The sequence below is a fragment of the Lampetra fluviatilis genome, chromosome 55 (assembly GCF_964198595.1).
Source record: "Lampetra fluviatilis chromosome 55, kcLamFluv1.1, whole genome shotgun sequence".
NCBI classification, from domain to species: Eukaryota; Metazoa; Chordata; class Hyperoartia; order Petromyzontiformes; family Petromyzontidae; genus Lampetra; species Lampetra fluviatilis.
The window spans coordinates 9254786-9274740 of record NC_136329.1 but is presented as its reverse complement, the minus strand read 5'-3'; the positions used below and the strand labels follow the sequence as shown (position 1 = coordinate 9274740).

Genomic DNA, 19955 nt, shown 5'->3' with positions numbered 1-19955 from the left:
CACAGGTGATGGACACAGACACAGGTGATACACACAGACACAGGTGATGCACAGAGACACACAGACACAGGTGATGCACAGAGACACAGGTGATGCACACAGACACAGGCGATGCACACAGACACAGGTGATGGACACAGACACAGGTGATACACACAGACACAGGTGATGCACACAGACACACAGACACAGGTGATGCACACAGACACAGGTGATGCACACAGACAGACACAGGTGATACACACAGACTCACAGACACAGGTGATGCACACAGACACAGGTGATACACAGACACAGGTGATGCACACAGACACAGGCGATGCACACAGACACAGGTGATACACAGACACAGGTGATGCACACAGACACTGCATGGATATCTCAGTTGAAGGAGCAAAGGAGGGAAGTTGATGATAGGAACGGAGGCGGTGTGTGTGTGTGAATCACCGTACCCGCGAGATGGAGATGCACTCCTCGTATCGCACCACGTTGGCCGTTGCGTTTCTCGCCACGAGGCACGGCGAGTCGCTGGGGAAGCCGCCTTGGATGCAGCACAACGCCTCCGAGTTGAGCAGCGCCACGGACACCCACGACACGGAGGCCACGAGCGTGAGCGCGCCGTAGCGCACGAGACGCGCCTTCTTGTCGGGGTCACGTGGATCTTCGCACGCCTCGTGGGCGACCGTGCCGAGGGATACGACCAAGATGACGATGGGACCCAGGAGGGTGAGCAAGCCGAACTCCACGCCGAAGCTGCAGGGGCAGTCGGTGATGTGGTTGAAGACTTCTTGAAGCCCGGTCATGAGCAGGGCGGCAAAGCCGTTGCTCAGAGGGATGCTTTTCGCGATGTCCGCCCGAAATTTGCTGAGGTGCTGACCCATCCCTGGCTGTTGTCGCTGTTCTGCCATGGTGGTGGTGGTGGTGACGATGCTGCTGCTGATGATGATGATGATGCTGCTGCTGCTGCTGCTGCTGATGATGATGATGATGCTGCTGCTGATGATGATGATGATGATGCTGCTGCTGCTGCTGATGATGATGATGCTGCTGATGATGATGATGATACTGCTGCTGATGATGATGCTGCTGCTGATGATGCTGCTGCTGCTGCTGCTGATGATGATGCTGCTGCTGTTGCTGATGATGATGATGCTGTTGCTGATGATGCTGCTGCTGATGATGCTGCTGCTGATGATGATGATGATACTGCTGCTGATGATGAATATGATGCCGCTGCTGCTGCTGCTGATGCTGCTGCTGATGATGATGCTGCTGCTGCTGATGATGATGATGCTGCTACTGCTGCTGATGATGCTGCTGCTGCTGACGATGATTCACCAGGAGGGGGTCATGGAGCTCTTCCAGTCAACGGGTGGCTCTTAAATAGCCGCTCTGGTCCGTGTGGGTCTTGAGGTGGTTCGTTTTCACTTCCCCGTCGGAAAAATGTTGTGGAGCAGGTTTGCATCGTAGGAGTGAATGTATTTGTCTGGGTTCAACTCGGGGCTCGGAGCAAACGTGGAACGGATCGATGTTGACTGATCGACCTCCACTCGGGTCGTGCGCGAGAACACGCATTTCCGGAAAGATAAACTTTGGAAACCATTCGCATTGTACGCCAAATGGAAATCTAACGCCATAACACCACTTCCCTCTCATATCGGGGCTGTTATCACATTTGCAACTCGCTCACCGTTACGAAATATCTTGCCGTAAAATCAGCAAGAGCGAGAGAGAGAGAGAGTTGAACCAGGAAAAAAATGGGGAAGTGAAGAAAATTAACAAAACTCATTTAATTGTAGATTTGAAGCTTTCGTGACTGCAAGGATTCATACTCTTATGTTGTTTCGGTAAAGTCACGTAGGTAAAAAATTAAGATTAATAAAAGTAAAATAAAAATAAAATAAAAATCACGACGTTTCGGAGGCAACACCATCGTGCTGTGACGGTTCCACCTGAAGACGAAGGCTTGTGTTGCCTCCGAAACGTCGTGATTTTTATTTTTATTTTACTTTTATTAATTTTAATTTTTTACCTACGTGACTTTACCGAAACAACCTAAGAATATAAAACTCCTTTAAACATAAAGTGACAGTTAATCAAGTTACGATTTCGCTTGGCAAAATGTTAACTAAGTCACTACATCTTGACCAAAAAATAACAACTTCAAGCTTAGAAAATAACGTTACACTCTGGGTAGATGCAGAACGAGACTGTAACGTTGCCACAAGGTTGTGCTGTGGTTATTGTTCGAACGAACAGCAACATGATACAACGTAGCAGAGCCAGTGTGCACAAATAAAGTCAAGGTAAGTTCCACATTTCATAAGCACAGCATTAAATTTCGATTTAAAGCTTTCGTGACTGCAGGAATTCATCTTCTTGGTTCTTTCGGTAAAGTCACGTAGAATGGAAATAACAAAATAATAAAAATAAAACATAATAAAATTATTCTCACGACGTTTCGGCCACAACGCACGGACGGCTGCTTGCGTTGTGGCCAAAACGTCGTGAGAATGATTTAATGTTTTATTTTCATTATTTTATTATTTCCATTCTACGTGACCTTTACCGAAAGAACCAAGAAAAAGCGCAGCATTTTAATACAATTAAAACGTCGTGTTAATTATAGCAGACACCGAGGTCGAGATGGTATGACAAGGGCATCCAGGCCAGAACACAATCTCTGTGAAAGAAGAATGTGTAACCTTTGTAATTGTCCGTAAGTGGAGGGCACCACGGTGGCTGGGAGATGTTGACTACCTCGCCTGGAGACTAGGCTCTAAGAAAAGCTGTCTCGGGTGTGGACCAATCAAATTCAAGGACAGTGCATATCATTATCAGAGTTGTTTCTTTTTGTTTGCATTTTGACTGCTTGTGTTGTGGTTATTGCAAACATGATGCCTTGTATAAAGGTGTCAGTTTTTGTACCAGTTTAAAGGGTAAAAACCTACTACTATACCTCGCCTGGTATACAGGAGGCCGTGGGGTCGATCCCGACCCTGATGATTTGGAGTTTGCATGTTGGCGTGGTCGCGTGGATTTTTCTCCGGGTCCTCCGGTTTTCCCCTCCACATTTAGAATCAACAATCAGGCGATTAGAGTTCTTTGGCTGCTAGATATAAATGTGTCACGTGATGATGATGATGACGAGCCACTTAGTTGAGCCGCCATTCATGTTCGCCAGTGTCGCTTTTGAAAAATTATCCCGTAAAAACAAAGTTTTTCACTATAAATCCTTTATATGCGTGGCATCGGTTTTATTTTATTATTCATTTCTGTTTTTCTTGAGTAAGAGTTTAATTTTTATCACATTGGTATTTTAAATTAAATATGAAAAATAAAATTCCTAATGAGTGGAAACTTTTGAAAAAAAAATTCACGAAAATAAATTGTCACGCACAACGAGTCTGTGTGCAAAATGTCAGCTAGACTGGATCACGGGAAGTGGGTTAAAAAACGACCGAAAGATTTGCACGGTCCTAAGCAAGCAAGCGAACTTAATATAAAAGATTTAAAAATGAACCCGTAAAAACAAAGTTTTTCACTATAAATCCTTTATATGCGTGGCGGCTAGAGTCCTCTCGTCCTCTGCCACCTATGGGTCAGATGATTGCCTGCCACCATTTAGCAATTGGTAATTAAATATAACTTATTTTATCCTAAAAAATGTAAAATTTTAGAATTTTTTTTTTCACGAAAATACATTGTCAGCTCGATTGGATCACGGGAAGTGGGTTAAAAAACGACCGAAACATTTGCACGCTCGTAAGCGCGCAAGCAAGCAAGCGAGTGAACTTAATATAAAGGATTTAAAAAGAGCCGCATAGCAACTCCGGAGTGGGGCTTTACATTTCGCCCGCTGACGTGGGTCCTGCCGTACACCGCAGTTACCACTTTCCGCCAGCAGCTAGCGCTCTTACTCTACCCAAGCATCTCTGCAAGCCCCACCATGGTGCTTTAGGACCACCACTGTCGACCATTGCTTAGGAAAGTCTGCTAATGCTGCATAATGCACGGGCATAATATGAGTTTGAAAACCCCCCGCCCACCTCCTACGCATTCCACAAGTAGCACTAGTCGCATTCCTGCATTTCCCATAAATATGCTAAATTCCTCTTGATATGCAAATTAGTTTGTCAAGGCGCTCTTCCTCCTCCCTCCCAGCTTAAATAGACGCTCCAAGCCTGGGGTGTTTCATTCAGACGCTGTCTTATCGACAGACCTGTTCTCCACCTGAGGACGGCTGCTTGCGTTGTGGCCGAAACGTCGTGAGAATTATTTTATGATGTTTTATTTTTATTATTTTATTATTTCCCTTCTACGTGACGACTTTACCGAAAGAACCAATAAGATGAATCCCTGCAGTCACGAAAGCTTTAAATCGAAATTTAAAGTTCATTTTGTTATTACAGCTTTTATCTAACTTACTCTGTCTGTTGTTGTTGTCGTATCCTCAAATCTTGTAATTCAATTTTAACCCACTTCCCAATGTGCTATCGACTGCAAACTTGCTATACTTATGTCATACTGATGACGAACATATATTCTATCATTAAAATATCTATTTTAAAACCATCTTTTTTATCTTCTTGGTTCTTTCGGTAAAGTCACGTAGAAGGGAAATAATAAAATAATAAAAAATTAAACAATTAAATTCTCACGACGTTTCGGCCACAACGCAAGCAGCCGTGAGGACGGCTGCTTGCGTTTTGGGAATTTTTTTTTATTGTTTTATTTGATATTTCATGTTTATTATTTTATTACTTCCCTTCTACGTGATTTTACCGAAAGAACCAAGAAGATGAATCCCTGCAGTCACGAAAGCTTGAAATCGAAATTCATCTTTTGTACATGTTATGTTTCGGCTTGGGTCTAATTGTCCACGCTCAACTGACGTTGGTTGTATATCACCCCGGCCCCTTAAGTTATGGAAAGCTTTGTGGCCACTTCCAGGAGTCGTGGAGTTTTTCCATTACGAGTACGGTACATTTCATTAAAGCGTGTTTTTTTAAAAGTATTTTTAAATATTACTTATTTATATCGAGTACCGTTTCTGACTTTGCTCGGGTCGCTTTTGTTCAACATTCGTTCATTAAGTAGCAAGGCACCGCTCGTCAATGATGTCAGTCGAGAAAATGCCCTGGAGTCGGATAACATAACAGTCAACACCCTACCTGGTTGTATTACATTCCATTTCTAAGTATACTAGATTTGTGTTTCTATTTCATTTATACCTGACGATGATTGCTTGTGTTGCAATCGAAACGTCGTATGCTATTATTTAATTTATTATTTTATCTTTATACGTGACTTTACCGAAAGACCCAAAGAGTAATTCCTGCAGTCACTAAAGCTCCAAATTAAGATCTAATCACATATCGCAGCGTAAAGTCTATCCCACCTATTTCTATTGCCCAGTCTAATGTACTTTCTACCCTCTCTAAGCCTAGTTCACTTTTGCTTATCGAGGCAGCCTTGGCCTCTCATTCTGCCCTTCACCAAATAGTGGATTCCCTGACCCCTCTCCTAATACCAAACATCTCAGCCATCAAACCCTCACCTTGATACTCACCTCAAATGCGCATACTTAAAGCTGTGGCCCGCAAATCTGAACTTTGCCTTGGAGAAGATCTGGTTTAACAATACATTGCCAAATTTGGATTTAAAGCTTTCGTGACTGCAGGGATTCATCTTCTTGGTTCTTTCGGTAAAGTCACGTAGAAGGGAAATAATTGAAATAATAAAAATAAAACATAATAAAATAACATTGCCAAATGTTTAAAGCCTCGCTTTGCACCTACAAGGACGCAATCTCCCTCTCAAAATCGTCCTTCCTCACAAACTAAATTGCTTCCGGTAAAATAAACCTAAAAGTTTTATTTGCCACCATAAACCAGCTCTTGGACCCACCTAAGCCACTCGACCAGACACTCTCTGATGCTTTCTGTAATTCACTCCAACATTTATTCCTCGAAAAAAATAGCTCCATCCAGTCTCAATAACTTCTCTCCCCAATCGTTCCTCTACCTTCTGACTTCCCCCTCCATCTCTTAATGGCGCAGTATTAGCTGTGTTCTCTAAGATGTCAGTTGCTGAACCGACTTCATTAATTAATACATTTCATCCCAACTCCTGGCGCGGTACTAAAGTGGGAAGGGTTTCAGAGAGGGAGCGGCTCCCGGTCATTGAGGATACCCATTGAGGTCACGCCTCTGAGGCAGGGCATCTAGGCAAGGACAGGCTGGCCATGTGGCGAACAGGCCGAGCCACAGCACGCACAACGACCTCCTTGGGAGGCTCAGCCTTTGTGGTGAGGAGCACGGGCACGAATCTGATTGGCTAATTAATTTACAAATTAACGTATTATATAATCGTAGTGTGGTTTATGTGGTTCTAATGATTAGTAGTTCTATTTAAAGCTTTCGTGACTGCAGGGATTCATCTTCTTGGTTCTTTCGGTAAAGTCATCACGTAGAATGGAAATAATAAAATAATAAAAATTAAACATTATAAAATAGACAGAGTCTGAATGACTCTGTCTTATCGACAGACCTGTTCTTCACCTGAGGACGGCTGCTTGCGTTGTGGCCGAAACGTCGTGAGAATTATTTTAGAATTTTTATTTTTATTATTTTATTATTTACATTCTACGTGACTTTACCGAAAGAACCAAGAAGATTACTAGTTCGTGAATTATTCATTATAACTACCTAGTCGTGATATGCTTAATCATGGTTAACGATGAAAAGAAAATTAATCAGCCGTCTAAATTATTATGGAGGTGATGCTGCGTTTGGCAGTGGTGACACAAACGCAACAAAAAACACCACGGGTGAGTAAGTGGGTCAGTGGGTTGGTGAATGAATGGGCAACTGAGTAAGTAGGTGAGTGGGTGATAGGTGGGTGAGTGGGTTGGTGAGTTGAGTGAATGGATTAGTGAGTGGGTGAGTTAGTGAATGAGTGGGTGAGTGAATTAGTGAGTGAGTGATTTAGTGGGTGATTGATTGAGTGGATGAGTGAGTGGAAACGTGGGTGCGTTTGGGAATGGGTGGGTGAGTGAATTAGTGGGTGAGTGGATGAGTGAGTGGGTCGGTGAGTGTATGAGTGGGTTAGTGAATGAGTGGGTGAGTGGATGAGGAATCCACACAACATCTGCCCCCTCTCTCTCTGCCTGAGCGTTCACATCTCTCAATATCCGGGAGGCTTGCTCCGTCCCTCCTCTAAATCCTTTCAGCCCCAAAAATGTAGAGCCAGCCAGACACGTGGTGTCCAGGCGTGCGTTGCGAGTCGCGTGACAGAGGAGCCGCTGAGAGCTGCCAGGCAGATTGCGTGTCACTGTGTCTGTGTGTGTCTGTGTGTGTGTCACTGTGTCTGTGTGTGTCTGTCACTGTGTGTCACTGTGTCTGTGTGTGTCTGGGTGTGTCACTGTGTCTGTGTGTGTCTGTCACTGTGTGTCACTGTGTCTGTGTGTGTCTGGGTGTGTCACTGTGTCTGTGTGTGTCTGTCACTGTGTGTCACTGTGTCTGTGTGTGTCTGGGTGTGTCACTGTGTCTGTATGTGTCTGTATGTGTGTGTCACTGTGTCTGTGTGTGTCTGTGTGTGTCACTGTGTCTGTGTGTGTCTGTCACTGTGTGTGTCTGTGTGTGTGTGTCTGTGTGTGTCACTGTGTCTGTGTGTGTCTGTGTGTGTCACTGTGTCTGTGTGTGTGTGCGTGTGTCACTGTGTCTGTGTGTGTCTGTGTGTGTCACTGTGTCTGTATGTGTCTGTGTGTGTCACTGTGTCTGTATGTGTCTGTGTGTGTGTGTATGTGTGTGTCACTGTGTCTGTATGTCTCTGTGTGTCTCTGTGTGTGTCACTGTGTCTGTATGTGTCTGTGTGTGTGTCACTGTGTCTGTGTGTGTCTGTGTGTGTCACTGTGTCTGTATGTGTCTGTGTGTGTCTGTGTGTGTGACTGTGTCTGTCTGTGTGTGTCACTGTGTATGTATGTGTATGTGTGTGTCTGTGCGTGTCACTGTGTCTGTATGTGTCTGTGTGTGTCTGTGTGTGTCACTGTGTCTGTATGTGTCTGTGTGTGTCTGTGTGTGTCACTGTGTCTGTATGTGTCTGCGTGTGTATGTATGTGTGTGTCACTGTGTCTGTATGTGTCTGTGTGTGTCACTGATAGTGTCAGTGACTGGTGGTGTTTAGTGGCAGCCCCAGCTGTGTCTGTGTGTCTCTAACTGTGTGTCTGTGTGTGTGTATGTGTGTCTCTGTGTGTCTGTATCTGTGTGTGTCTGTGTGTGTACCACTAATGGTAACAGCCTCAGTTGTGTTTATGTGTCTGTGTGTGTGTGTCTGTCATGTGTATCTGTTGTGTGTGTCTGTTGTGTGCACTTGTCACTGATGGTGTCAATGACAGCCCCAGCTGTGTGTATCTGTGTGTGTCGTGTGTGTGTGTGTCACTGGTAGTGTAGTGACAGCCTCACTTGTGTCTGTGTGTGTGTTTGTGTTTTTATTACTTCCCTTCTACGTGACTTTACCGAAAGAACCAAGAAGATGAATCCCTGAAGTCACGAAAGCTTTAAATCGAAAATTATTTTATTATGTTTTATTTTTATTATTTTATTACTTCCCTTCTACGTGACTTTACCGAAATAACCAAGAAGATATATGGGGGATCTTTGTCCTTGTTTGTCTCTGTGTCTCGAGGTCTCTGTGTCTGTGTGGATGTGTGTCTGTCCGGCAGACGGACGCTAACACTCTGGTGGATATAAGCAACGCCATGGAGTGAAAGCCAGGAAAGGGCGGTGCTGCAAAGATGACACATTTTCTGTCCGTCTGCTACAGCAAAGGGGCAGAGAATTCCAATAAGACCGACATCTCTGTTTTATTGACCTGGTCAAGGCCTATGACACCATCAGTAGGCCTGGACTTTTGGTTGATCTTCGTGCTTTCAGAATCCCTGACCCTCTGCTCACGATCATTAAGGACCGTCATGATGGTGAGCGGGCCCGGGTAAAACTACGTGGCCGGGAGTCGAAGCCATTCCCTGTTCACCTTGGGGTGCGACAGGGATGTCCTCTGGCTCCCACATTATTTCACATCTATTTGACAACGTAGTTCATGAAGCCTTCGATGGCTGTACCGGAGGAATTCCCATCTGGTACAGATACAATGGGAGGCTGATCGATGCCGGGTGCGGTCAAGGGATGGCTCCCTATTGGTCAAAACCACGTTGTGTATGCCGATGATCTGGTAATTGCTGCTCACTCAGAAGAGGAGTTGGAGACGCTGCTGCTGAGACTGGAGCGTGCCACTAAGAGGTGGGGCCTTTACATCAGCCCCACCAAAACTAAGCACCTGCCTGGGTATTTTGTACCATCGGACGCTCCACCCCCACAACTCCCAATCGGTGATGGGGCAGCTGTGGAGAGAGTGGAGAGTTTCCCATACCTGGGCAGTGTGCTTATGACCGGCTCCGGTTTGACAGCAGAGGTCTCACTCAGAATCAGTCGAGCGGCATTATCTTTTCATCGGTTGCGTAACGCTGTTTGGAAGCTACCTGGTCTGTCGCTCCACACGAAGCTTCAGGTCTTCTCGGCCACGGTCATGCCCTCCCTCCCTTCTCTACTAAGCTTTGCATTCGTCATTTCAGACGCTGTCCTTTCCGACAGACCTGTTCTTCACCTGAGGACGGCTGCTTGCGTTGTGGCCGAAATGTCGCGAGAATTATTTTATTATGTTTTATTTTTATTATTTTATTATTTCCCTTCTACGTGAATTTACCGAAAGAACCAAGAAGATGAATCACTGCAGTCACGAAAGAATCTTCACATCGAAATTTAGTTTCAACGCCTCCTGCCTCCTCCCCCTTCCCCCCCTCCCTGCCCCGCCCCCCTCCCATCTCCCACCACTCCTCCCCCTCCTCCCTCCCCCCTCTTCCTCCCCCCCTCCTCCTCCCACTTTCCCCCTCCTCCTCTCCCCTCTCCCCCCCCCCTCCTCCTCCCTCCTCCTCCCTCCTCCTCCTCCCCCCCCACCTCTACCTCCCCCCTTCTTCCTCCCTCCTCCTCTTCCTCCTCCCCCCCACTTCTACCTCCCCCCCTCCTCCTCCTCCCCCCCCTCCTCCTCCCTCCTCCTCCCCCTTCCTCCTCCTCCTCTCCCCCTCCTCCCCCCCCTCCTCCTCCTACTCCCCCCTTCCTCCCCCCCCCCTCCTCCCCTCTCCCCCCCCTCCTCCCCCTCCTCCTCCTTCTCCCCCCTCCTCCTCCTATTCCCCCCTTCCTCCCTCCTCCTCCTCCCCCTCCTCCTCCCTCCTCCCCCTCCTCCTCCCCCCCCTCCTCCCCCACCTCCTCCTCCTCCCCCCACCTTCCTCCCTCCTCCTCCCCCCCTCCTCCCCTCCTCCTCCTCCCCTCTCCTCCCCCCTCCTCCCCCTCCTCCTCCTTCTCCCCCCTCCTCCTCCTATTCCCCCCTTCCTCCCTCCTCCTCCTCCCCCTCCTCCTCCCCCCTCCCCCCTCCTCCTCCCCCCCCCCCCCCTCCTCCCCCCCCCTCCTCCTCCTACTCCCCCCTTCCTCCCCCCCTCCTCCTAATGCCTCCCAGATGTGTGTGGAGGCTCAGGGGAGTGGGCGAGGGTATCGGCCGCCGCCACACGCCACGGCAAATGAAGGAAGACAAAGACGGACGGCCGTGCCACCATTAGCAGACCTCGCCGGGCAATCACTGTCGCGGCGATCGTTTGCCGGTAAACAAGCAACCGGTTGCATTGCGTGTCTGTGTGTGAGTGCGTGTCTGTGTGTGTCTGTGTGTGTGCGTGTGCCTGTGTGTGAGTGCGTGTGTCTGTGTGTGAGTGCGTGTGCTCTGTGTGTGTGAGTGTGTGTGTCTGTGTGTGAGTGCGCGTGTCTGTGTGTGAGTGTGTGTGTCTGTGTGTGTGCGTGTGTCTGTGTGTGAGTGCGTGTCTGTGTGTGAGTGTGTGTGTCTGTGTGTGAGTGTGTGTGTCTGTGTGTGAGTGCGCGTGTCTGTGTGTGAGTGTGTGTGTCTGTGTGTGCGTGTGTCTGTGTGTGAGTGCGTGTCTGTGTGTGAGTGTGTGTGTCTGTGTGTGAGTGTGTGTGTCTGTGTGTGAGTGTGTGTGTCTGTGTGTGAGTGCGCGTGTCTGTGTGTGAGTGTGTGTGTCTGTGTGTGTGCGTGTGTCTGTGTGTGAGTGCGTGTCTGTGTGTGAGTGCGTGTCTGTGTGTGAGTGTGCGTGTCTGTGTGTGAGTCTGTGAGTGTTTCTGCGTGTGTCTCCGTGTGAGTGTGTGTCTTTGTCTGTGAGTGTCTGTGAATGTGTTTCTGTGAGTGTGTGTCTGTGTGTCTGTGTGTGTGTGTGTCTGTGAGTGTCTGTGTGTGAGTGTGTGTGAGTGTTTCTGTGTGTGTCTGTGTGCGTGTCTGTGTGTGTCTGTGTGTGTCTGTGAGTGTGTCTGTGTGTGTCTCCGTGTGAGTGTGTGTCTTTGTCTGTGTGTGTCTATGAGTGTTTCTGTGTGTCTGCGAGTGAGTGAGTGTGTGTGTGTCTGTGTGCGTGTCTGTGTGTGTCTTTGTGTCTGTGAGTGTGTCTGTGTGTGTCTCCGTGTGAGTGTGTGTCTTTGTCTGTGTGTGTCTGTGAGTGTTTCTGTGCGTGTCTGTGAGTGAGTATCTGTGTGTGAGTGTGAGTGTCTGTGAGTGTTTCTGTGTGTCTGCGAGTGAGTGAGTGTGTCTGTGTGTGTCTGTGAGTGTTTCTGTGTGTGTCTCCGTGTGAGTGTGTGTCTTTGTCTGTGTGTGTCTATGAGTGTTTTTGTGTGTCTGCGAGTGAGTGAGTGTGTGTGTCTGTCAGTGTTTCTGTGTCTGTGTGTGTCTGTGAGTGTTTTTGTGTGTGTCTGCGAGTAAGTGAGTGTGTGTGTGTGTCTGTCAGTGTTTCTGTGTCTGTGTGTGTCTGTGAGTGTTTCTGTGTGTGTCTGAGTGTTTCTGTGTGTGTCTGTGAGTGTGTCTGTGTGTGTCTGTGAGTGTCTGTGAGTGTGTGTCTGTGTGTGTGTGTCTGTGTGTGTGTCTGTGAGTGTCTGTGAATGTGTGTATGTGAGTGTGTGTCTGTGTGTGTGTGTGTCTGTGAGTGTCTGTGAGTGTTTCTGTCTGTGAGTGTGTCTGTGAGTGTGTCTGTGTGTGTCTCCGTATAAGTGTGTGTTTTTGCCTGTGTGTGTCTGTGAGTGTTTCTGTGTGAGTCTGCGAGTGTCTGTGAGTGTGTGTCTGTGTGTGTGTGAGTGTCTGTGAGTGTGTGTCTGTGTGTGTGTGTCTGTGTGTGTGTGTCTGTGAGTGTCTGTGAGTGTGTCTGTGTCTGTGAGTGTGTCTGTGTGTGTTTCTGTGTCTGAGTGTGAGTGTTTCTGTGAGTGTTTCTGTGATTGTGTATGTCTCTATGTGTCTGTGAGTGTTTCTGCGAGTGTGTGTCTGTGAGTGTATGTGTCCGAGTGTCTGTGTGCCTGTGTGGGGAGCGGTGGTGCAATGGTTATCGCGCTGTGAGTGGGGAGCGGTGGTACAGTGGTTAGCGCGCTGTGAGTGGGGAGCGGTGGTGCAGTGGTTAGCGCGCTGTGTGTGGGGAGCGGTGGTGCAGTGGTTAGCGCGCTGTGAAAGCATTTTGCATGAACCAATCGATTCCGATTTTTGTCGTTATATTATTTGTTGGATCGCGATTCCCCTTAAGCGTTAATGGTGAGAAATCGACTAAATTGCGTACGATCCGAATTATTGTGAATCGATTTTCAAAACATGAACGTGGCACCATTGTGGTTGTAGTGATGGTAATGGTGGTGGTGATCATGGTAATAATGGTGGTGATGATGATCATGGTAATGATGGTGGTGATGATGATCATGGTAATAATGGTGGTGATGATGATCATGGTAATGATGGTGGTGATGATGATCATGGTGATGATGGTGATCATGGTAATAATGGTGGTGATGATGATCATGATAATAATGGTGGTGATGATGATCATGGTGATGATGGTGATCATGGTAATAATGGTGGTGATGATGATCATGGTGATAATGGTGGTGATGATGATCATGGTAATGATGGTGGTGATGATGATCATGGTGATGATGGTGATCATGATAATAATGGTGGTGATGATGATCATGGTAATAATGGTGGTGATGATGATCATGGTAATGATGGTGGTGATGATGATCATGGTGATGATGGTGATGATGGTGGTGATGGTGGTGATAATGATGGTGGTGATGATGGTGGTGGTGATTATAATGCTAATGATGGTGGTGATGATGTTCGTGGTAATGATGGTAATGATGGTGGTGGTGATGATAATGATGGTGATGATAATGGTGGTGATGATGATCATGGTGATGATGGTAATGATGGTGGTGATGATGATCATGATAATAATGGTGGTGATGATGATAATGGTAATGATGGTGGTGATGATGACCATGGTAATGATGGTCATGATGGTGGTGGTGATGATCATGGTAATGATGGTGGTGATGATGGTGATGTTGATCATATTGATGATGGTAATAATGGTGCTGATGGTGCTGATGGTGCTGACTTCAAAGCTCACCTTCATTGCCGCCAGTGCCGGATGAAGCGAGTGGGGGGGGGGGGAGCCTGTAGCAAATGTTGTTATAAAGGGGCCCAAATTAAAAAAAACACTTAAATATTAAAAACACGTCACTTTTTTATTTGCGCAGTAAAGTAATTGTATTTTTTCATTTGCTATACAGCCAGATAATACGACACATCGCTAACCTTAAGCACCCAGTCGTTCATAAAAGTCGAAGGCGGTATAGTACTATAGTCATAGAGCAAGTGCAGAATCACCAAACCGGAATTGACAGCTTGAAAGCTAATGATGACGTCACCCTGCTGCTGCTGCTCTATATAAGCAGCAGGGTGACGTCATCATCAATTAATGATGACGTCACCCTGCTGCTGCTCTATATAAGAACGGGAGACGCAGCAGAGCCCCTCACCATTCTGGCGAATTGCCCGATGATGCTGGATGCAATGACCAGCGAAACGTCGTGCTACTCAAATTGTAAATGATGTGGTTCCACGCTTCAACACACCGGTGGGGCTCAGGCAGCGAACTGTTTTGTCTTTTGTCAACGTGACACTTACATTTCGATTTAAAGCTTCTTTCGTGACTGCAGGGATTCATCTTATTGGTTCTTTGGGTAAAGTCACGTAGAATGGAAATAATAAAACATAATAAAATAATTCTCACGACGTTTCGGCCACAACGCAAGCAGCCCGTCCTCAGGTGGAGAACAGGTCTGTCGAGAAGACAGAAGGCAGAGTCTGAATGACCTGTTCTCCACCTGAGGACGGCTGCTTGCGTTGTGGCCGAAACGTCGTGAGAATTATTTTATTATGTTTTATTTTTATTATTTTATTATTTCCATTCTACGTGACGACTTTACCGAAAGAACCAAGAACGTGACACTTTTTTGACTGATTGGCCGTGTCGGGTGGTGGAGAGTTGCGACACATTTATAAAAAAACGCGATCTAATCCCAAAAAATAAGTGATATTTAAAAAAAAAAGTTTTTACAAACACGCTTTTATGAAATGTACTAGTAATTGGCAGAAGCTTGCCATGACGTAAGGGATGCGTGGCCAATTACAGCCAACGTGAGTTGACCGTAGACAATTAGACCCAAGCCGAACCATAACACACGAAGAAGAATGTTTAAAAATATATATTTTTTATGATAGAAAATTTTATTGTCATCAGTATGACACGAGTATACCAATTTTGCAGTCGATATCACGTTGGGAAGTGGCTTAAAATTGAGTTACAAGATTTGAGGATACAACGACAACAACGACGGCAGACTGAGTGAGTTAAATGAAAGCGCGTAGCAGCAGCAGCAGGCAGCACCGGGTCGCGAAAGCCCCACGTGTCTCTGTGTGTCTCTGTGTGTGTGGGGAGCGGTGGCGCAGTGGTTAGCGCACTGTGTGAGTGTGTCTCTGTGTGTCTGTGTGTGTGTGAGTGAGGAGCGGTGGCGCAGTGGTTAGCGCACTGTGTGAGTGTGTCTCTGTGTGTGTGAGTGAGGAGCGGTGGCGCAGTGGTTAGCGCACTGTGTGTCTCTGTGTGTCTCTGTGTGTGTGAGTGAGGAGCGGTGGCGCAGTGGTTAGCGCATTGTGTGTGTGTGGGGAGCGGTGGCGCAGTGGTTAGCGCACGGTGTGAGTGTGTCTCTGTGTCTCTCTGTGTGAGTGGGGAGCGGTGGCGCAGTGGTTAGCGCACTGTGTGAGTGTGTCTCTGTGTGTGTGTGAGTGAGGAGCGGTGGCGCAGTGGTTAGCGCACTGTGTGAGTGTGTCTCTGTGTGTGTGGGGAGCGGTGGCGCAGTGGTTAGCGCATTGTGTGTGTGGGGGAGTGGTGGCGCAGTGGTTAGCGCACTGTGAGTGTGTCTCTGTGTGTCTCTGTGTGTGAGAGTGAGGAGCAGTGGCGCAGTGGTTAGCGCATTGTGTGTGTGGGGAGTGGTGGCGCAGTGGTTAGCGCACTGTGTGAGTGTGTCTCTGTGTCTCTCTGTGTGAGTGAGGAGCGGTGGCCCAGTGGTTAGCGCACTGTGTGAGTGTGTCTCTGTGTCTCTCTGTGTGTGTGAGTGAGGAGCGGTGGCGCAGCGGTTAGCGCATTGTGTGTGTGTGGGGAGTGGTGGCGCAGTGGTTAGCGCACTGTGTGAGTGTGTCTCTGTGTCTCTGTGTGTGTGAGTGAGGAGCGGTGGCGCAGCGGTTAGCGCATTGTGTGTGTGTGGGGAGTGGTGGCGCAGTGGTTAGCGCACTGTGTGAGTGTGTCTCTGTGTGTCTCTGTGTGTGTGAGTGAGGAGCGGTGGCGCAACGGTTAGCGCCATGTGGCTCCAGCGCTGCCGGCGGGTGGCCCCTCCGCTGCTGATGATGCTGCTGCTGCTGCTGATGATGATGATGCTCCACAAACTCGGCCCCCCCACCCCACAACCTCCCTCGCTCGCGGGCCCCCCACAAAGTGAGAGGCGCCACTGGGGGGAGCCACCCCCACCTTCACCATCACCACCACCTCCACCACCTCCACCGCCACCCCACCACCACCACCTCCACCACCACCATCACCACCACTTCCACCACCACCACCACCACCTCCACCACCACCACCTCCACAGCCCACCCCACCTCCACCACCACCACCACCACCTCCACCACCACCACCACCACCACCACCACCCACCTCCACCACCACCACCACCACCACCACCACCCACCACCACCACCACGACCTCCACCGCCACCCCACCTTCACCACCACCACCACCTCCACCACCACCACCAACTCCACCACCTCCACCGCCACCCCACTACCAACACCACCTCCACCACCACCACCACCATCACCACCACCTCCACCACCACCACCTCCACCACCACCACCACCTCCACCGCCACCCCACCACCACCACCACCACCCCACCACCACCACCACCACCACCTCCACCACCACCACCACCTCCACCACCACCACCACCACCTCCACCACGACCTCCACCGCCACCCCACCTTCACCACCACCACCACCTCCACCACCACCACCACCACCACCTCCACCGCCACCACCTTCACTACCTTCACCACTTCCACCACCGCCACCACCCCACCACCACCCCCACCCCCACCACCACCCCACCACCACCACCCCACCACCACCCCCCACCACCACCACCCACCACACCCCACCACCACCCCCCACCACCCCACCACCTCCACCACCCCACCCCACCACCACCCCCACTACCACCACCACCCCCACCACCACCACCACCACCACCTCCCCCACCACCACCCCCACCACCACCACCACCCCCACCACCACCACCCCACCACCACCCCCCACCACCCACCACCACCACCACCACCACCTCCCCACCACCACCCCCCACCACCACCACCATCCCCACCACCACCACCCCACCACCACCCCCCACCACCACCACCACCACCACCTCCCCACCACCACCCCCACCACCACCACCACCCCCACCACCCCACCACCACCCCACCACCACCCCCACCACCACCACCACCACCACCACCACCTCCCCACCACCACCCCCACCACCACCACCACCCCCACCACCACCACCCCACCACCCACCCCCACCACCACCACCACCTCCACCACCACCCACCACCCACCACCACCCCCACCACCACCACCACAACCCCACCACCACCACCCCACCACCACCCCCACCACCACCACCACCACCTCCACCACCACCACCTCCACCACCACCTCCACCGCCACCCCACCTTCACCACTTCCACCCCCACACCACCTTCACCACCTCCATCACCACCAACACCACCACCACCACCCCACCACCACCACCCCACCACCACCCCCACCACCACCACCACCCCCCACCACCACCACCTCCACCACCTTCACCACCACCACCACCTCCACCACCACCACCACCTCCACCACCACCAACACCACCACCACCTTCACCACCACCACCTCCACCACCACCACCTCCACCACCTCCACCACCACCTCCACCACCACCACCCCCACCTCCACCACCACCACCACCACCCCACCACCACCACCACCTCCCCCCCCCCATACCCCCCTACTCCGCTTTCCATTTCTGGAAGGCTCAACTGGGACACGTGGTCAGCTGATGGCTGCCCCTCCCCTCCCTCCCTCCCTCCCTCCCTTCCTATCCCTCCTCCTCCATCACCTCCACCCACCTCCTCCTCCCTCCTCCATTACCACCTCCTCCTCCTCCTCCACCACCTCCACCACCACCTCCTCCCCATCTCCCTCTTCCACCACCACCTCCACCACCTCCTCCTCCTCCACCACCTCCTCCCCATCTCCCTCCTTGTCCACCACCACCACCTCCTCCACCTCCTCCCCATCTTCCCCCTCCTCCACCACCTCCACCACCTCATCTACCACCTCCACCTCCCCATCTCCCTCCTCCTCCCCATCTCCCTCCTCCTCCACCTCCTCCTCCTTCCCATCTCCCTCCTCCACCTCCTCCTCCCCATCTCCCTCCTCCTCCACCTCCTCCTCCTCCCCATCTCCCTCAACGACCTCCACCACCACCTCCTCCCCATCTCCCCAGGCTCAACTCCTCCCCCTCCTCGGGCCGCGTCTTTCGCTTCGACTCCTTCGTTCCCTCCTCCTCCTCCTCGCCCTCCCCTCCCACCGTGGGGGGGGAGGGCGAGGAGGTGGAGGTGGTGGAGGAGGAGGAGGAGGGACAGCAGGAGGGGGCCCATCAGTGCCGCGCGGACCCGCTGGTGGCCCAGGCCTCGCCCGACTTCCAGGCCCTGCCGTGGGCCTACCGGCAGCACCTCCTTTACCGACACTGCCGACACTTCCCGCTGCGCATCGACCAGCCGGGGGCCTGCGCCGGGACACACGGCGGTGAGGACGCGGCGGGGGCCTGGGACACGCGGCTGGCTGTGACGACGGCTATGATGGTCGCTATGACGACGGCTGTGATGGTGGCTATGATGGTCGCTATGACGACGGCTATGATGGTCGCTATGACGACGGCTGTGATGGTGGCTATGATGGTCGCTATGACGACGCCTATGACGGCGGCTATGACGACGGCTATGATGGTGGCTATGATGGTGGCTATGATGGTGGCTATGATGACGGTGGCTATGATGACGGTGGCTATGAAAACGTGGACCCCCCCCCCCATAATGGAACATTTTCATCGGTTAGAAACATTTAGGCTGGCCTGCCTACGATTCATCCTGGGTTTAACCAGGCTGGATTGTGTGAGGAGCTCACAATTCCTTGAAATGTCTGGACAAAGTCCCATCGGTGAGCTCCTCCGGCAGGCAAGGCTGCGTTGGCTGGGTCATATAACCCACATGCCCAGCCACTGCATGCCAAAACACCTTTTGTTCGGCAGGATAGAGGGAGCTAAACGGACGTGGAATGATGCGGTACAAAAGGATGTGGAGCTGATTGGACTTGCTGATGACTGGTACCAGCGGTGTCAAGATCGGCCTCTGTGGAGGAGGCTCGTAAAGGACGCTACTGGGTAGTTGGAGGCAGTCGCCCTCCAGCAACAACGGAGGGCGGAGGAGCGACGCTCACAACAACGAGCGGAGCACCGGGCGGCTAAAACACAGAGAGTTCGCACAGTAGGAGGCACAGGTGGTGCATCAGCTAGTCATCTCGGTCAGTCGACCCATGGCACCTGGGTCTGCCCCGTGACCTCCTGCCAGCGGGTGTTCGACACTTCTCATGGCCTTAACGTGCACATAGCCTGGCACAAGCGCCGTGGTGACGTGACCGCCACTTAGTGGTGAATGGCGGTTGTTGTTGTTGTGTATGTGTCTGTACTTTCACTTGCCCCAACAGTCCGGTTAAGGCTATACGGCGGATCTTTGTCTTTGATTATCTGACCAACCGGTCCTGGGCCTCTAGGACCAGTTTGTCCAGATAATAATCGCCACCATCGTCGTCGGAGTTGTTGCTGGCCATGAACGGGAATCGAACTCGGACCTCTACCAGGTTCGTAGCGCACAGCGCGGCGTGCTAACCGCTGCACCACCGCTCCCCACTCCTTTCCCTCTCTCTCTCTTCACCCACGGGCGGGGGCGGGGGGGGGTGGCGACTCCCAGCTCCATACCTTCTCCTCGCCATCAAGTCCCGGGTCCAGGACTTTGGCCATCGCGAGTTGGTGCGGCAGACTTGGGGAGCCGGGGGCGATCACCGGGTGCGTCGCGTCTTCCTGCTGGGAACGCTGCCCGACTCGGGCAACGTCACCTTCTGGGACGAGTTCCTGAAGCACGAGAGCCGCGCCTACGGTGACCTGCTCCAGTGGGGCTTCCACGACACTTTCCTCAACCTCACGCTCAAGGTGGGGGACCTCTCACAAAAAAACTATTACAAACTAAACTAACATTTATGAGACTCGTCTTCTTGGTTCTTTCGGTAAAGTCGTCACGTA

The 19955-nt window shown here is 50.9% G+C and overlaps 1 protein-coding gene across 1 annotated transcript in view; it reads left to right on the top strand.

Annotated features, from left to right (window-relative positions):
• The first annotated feature begins 2197 nt into the window (after positions 1-2197).
• LOC144949980 (uncharacterized) overlaps positions 2198-19955 on the top strand; it is a 31748-nt gene continuing 13990 nt past the window's right edge. The window contains exons 1-4 of the mRNA XM_078879969.1: positions 2198-2212; positions 15843-15979; positions 18105-18406; positions 19627-19865. Of these exons, the coding sequence (XP_078736095.1) occupies positions 2198-2212; positions 15843-15979; positions 18105-18406; positions 19627-19865 (693 nt within the window). The remainder of the gene's footprint in view (positions 2213-15842; positions 15980-18104; positions 18407-19626; positions 19866-19955) is intronic.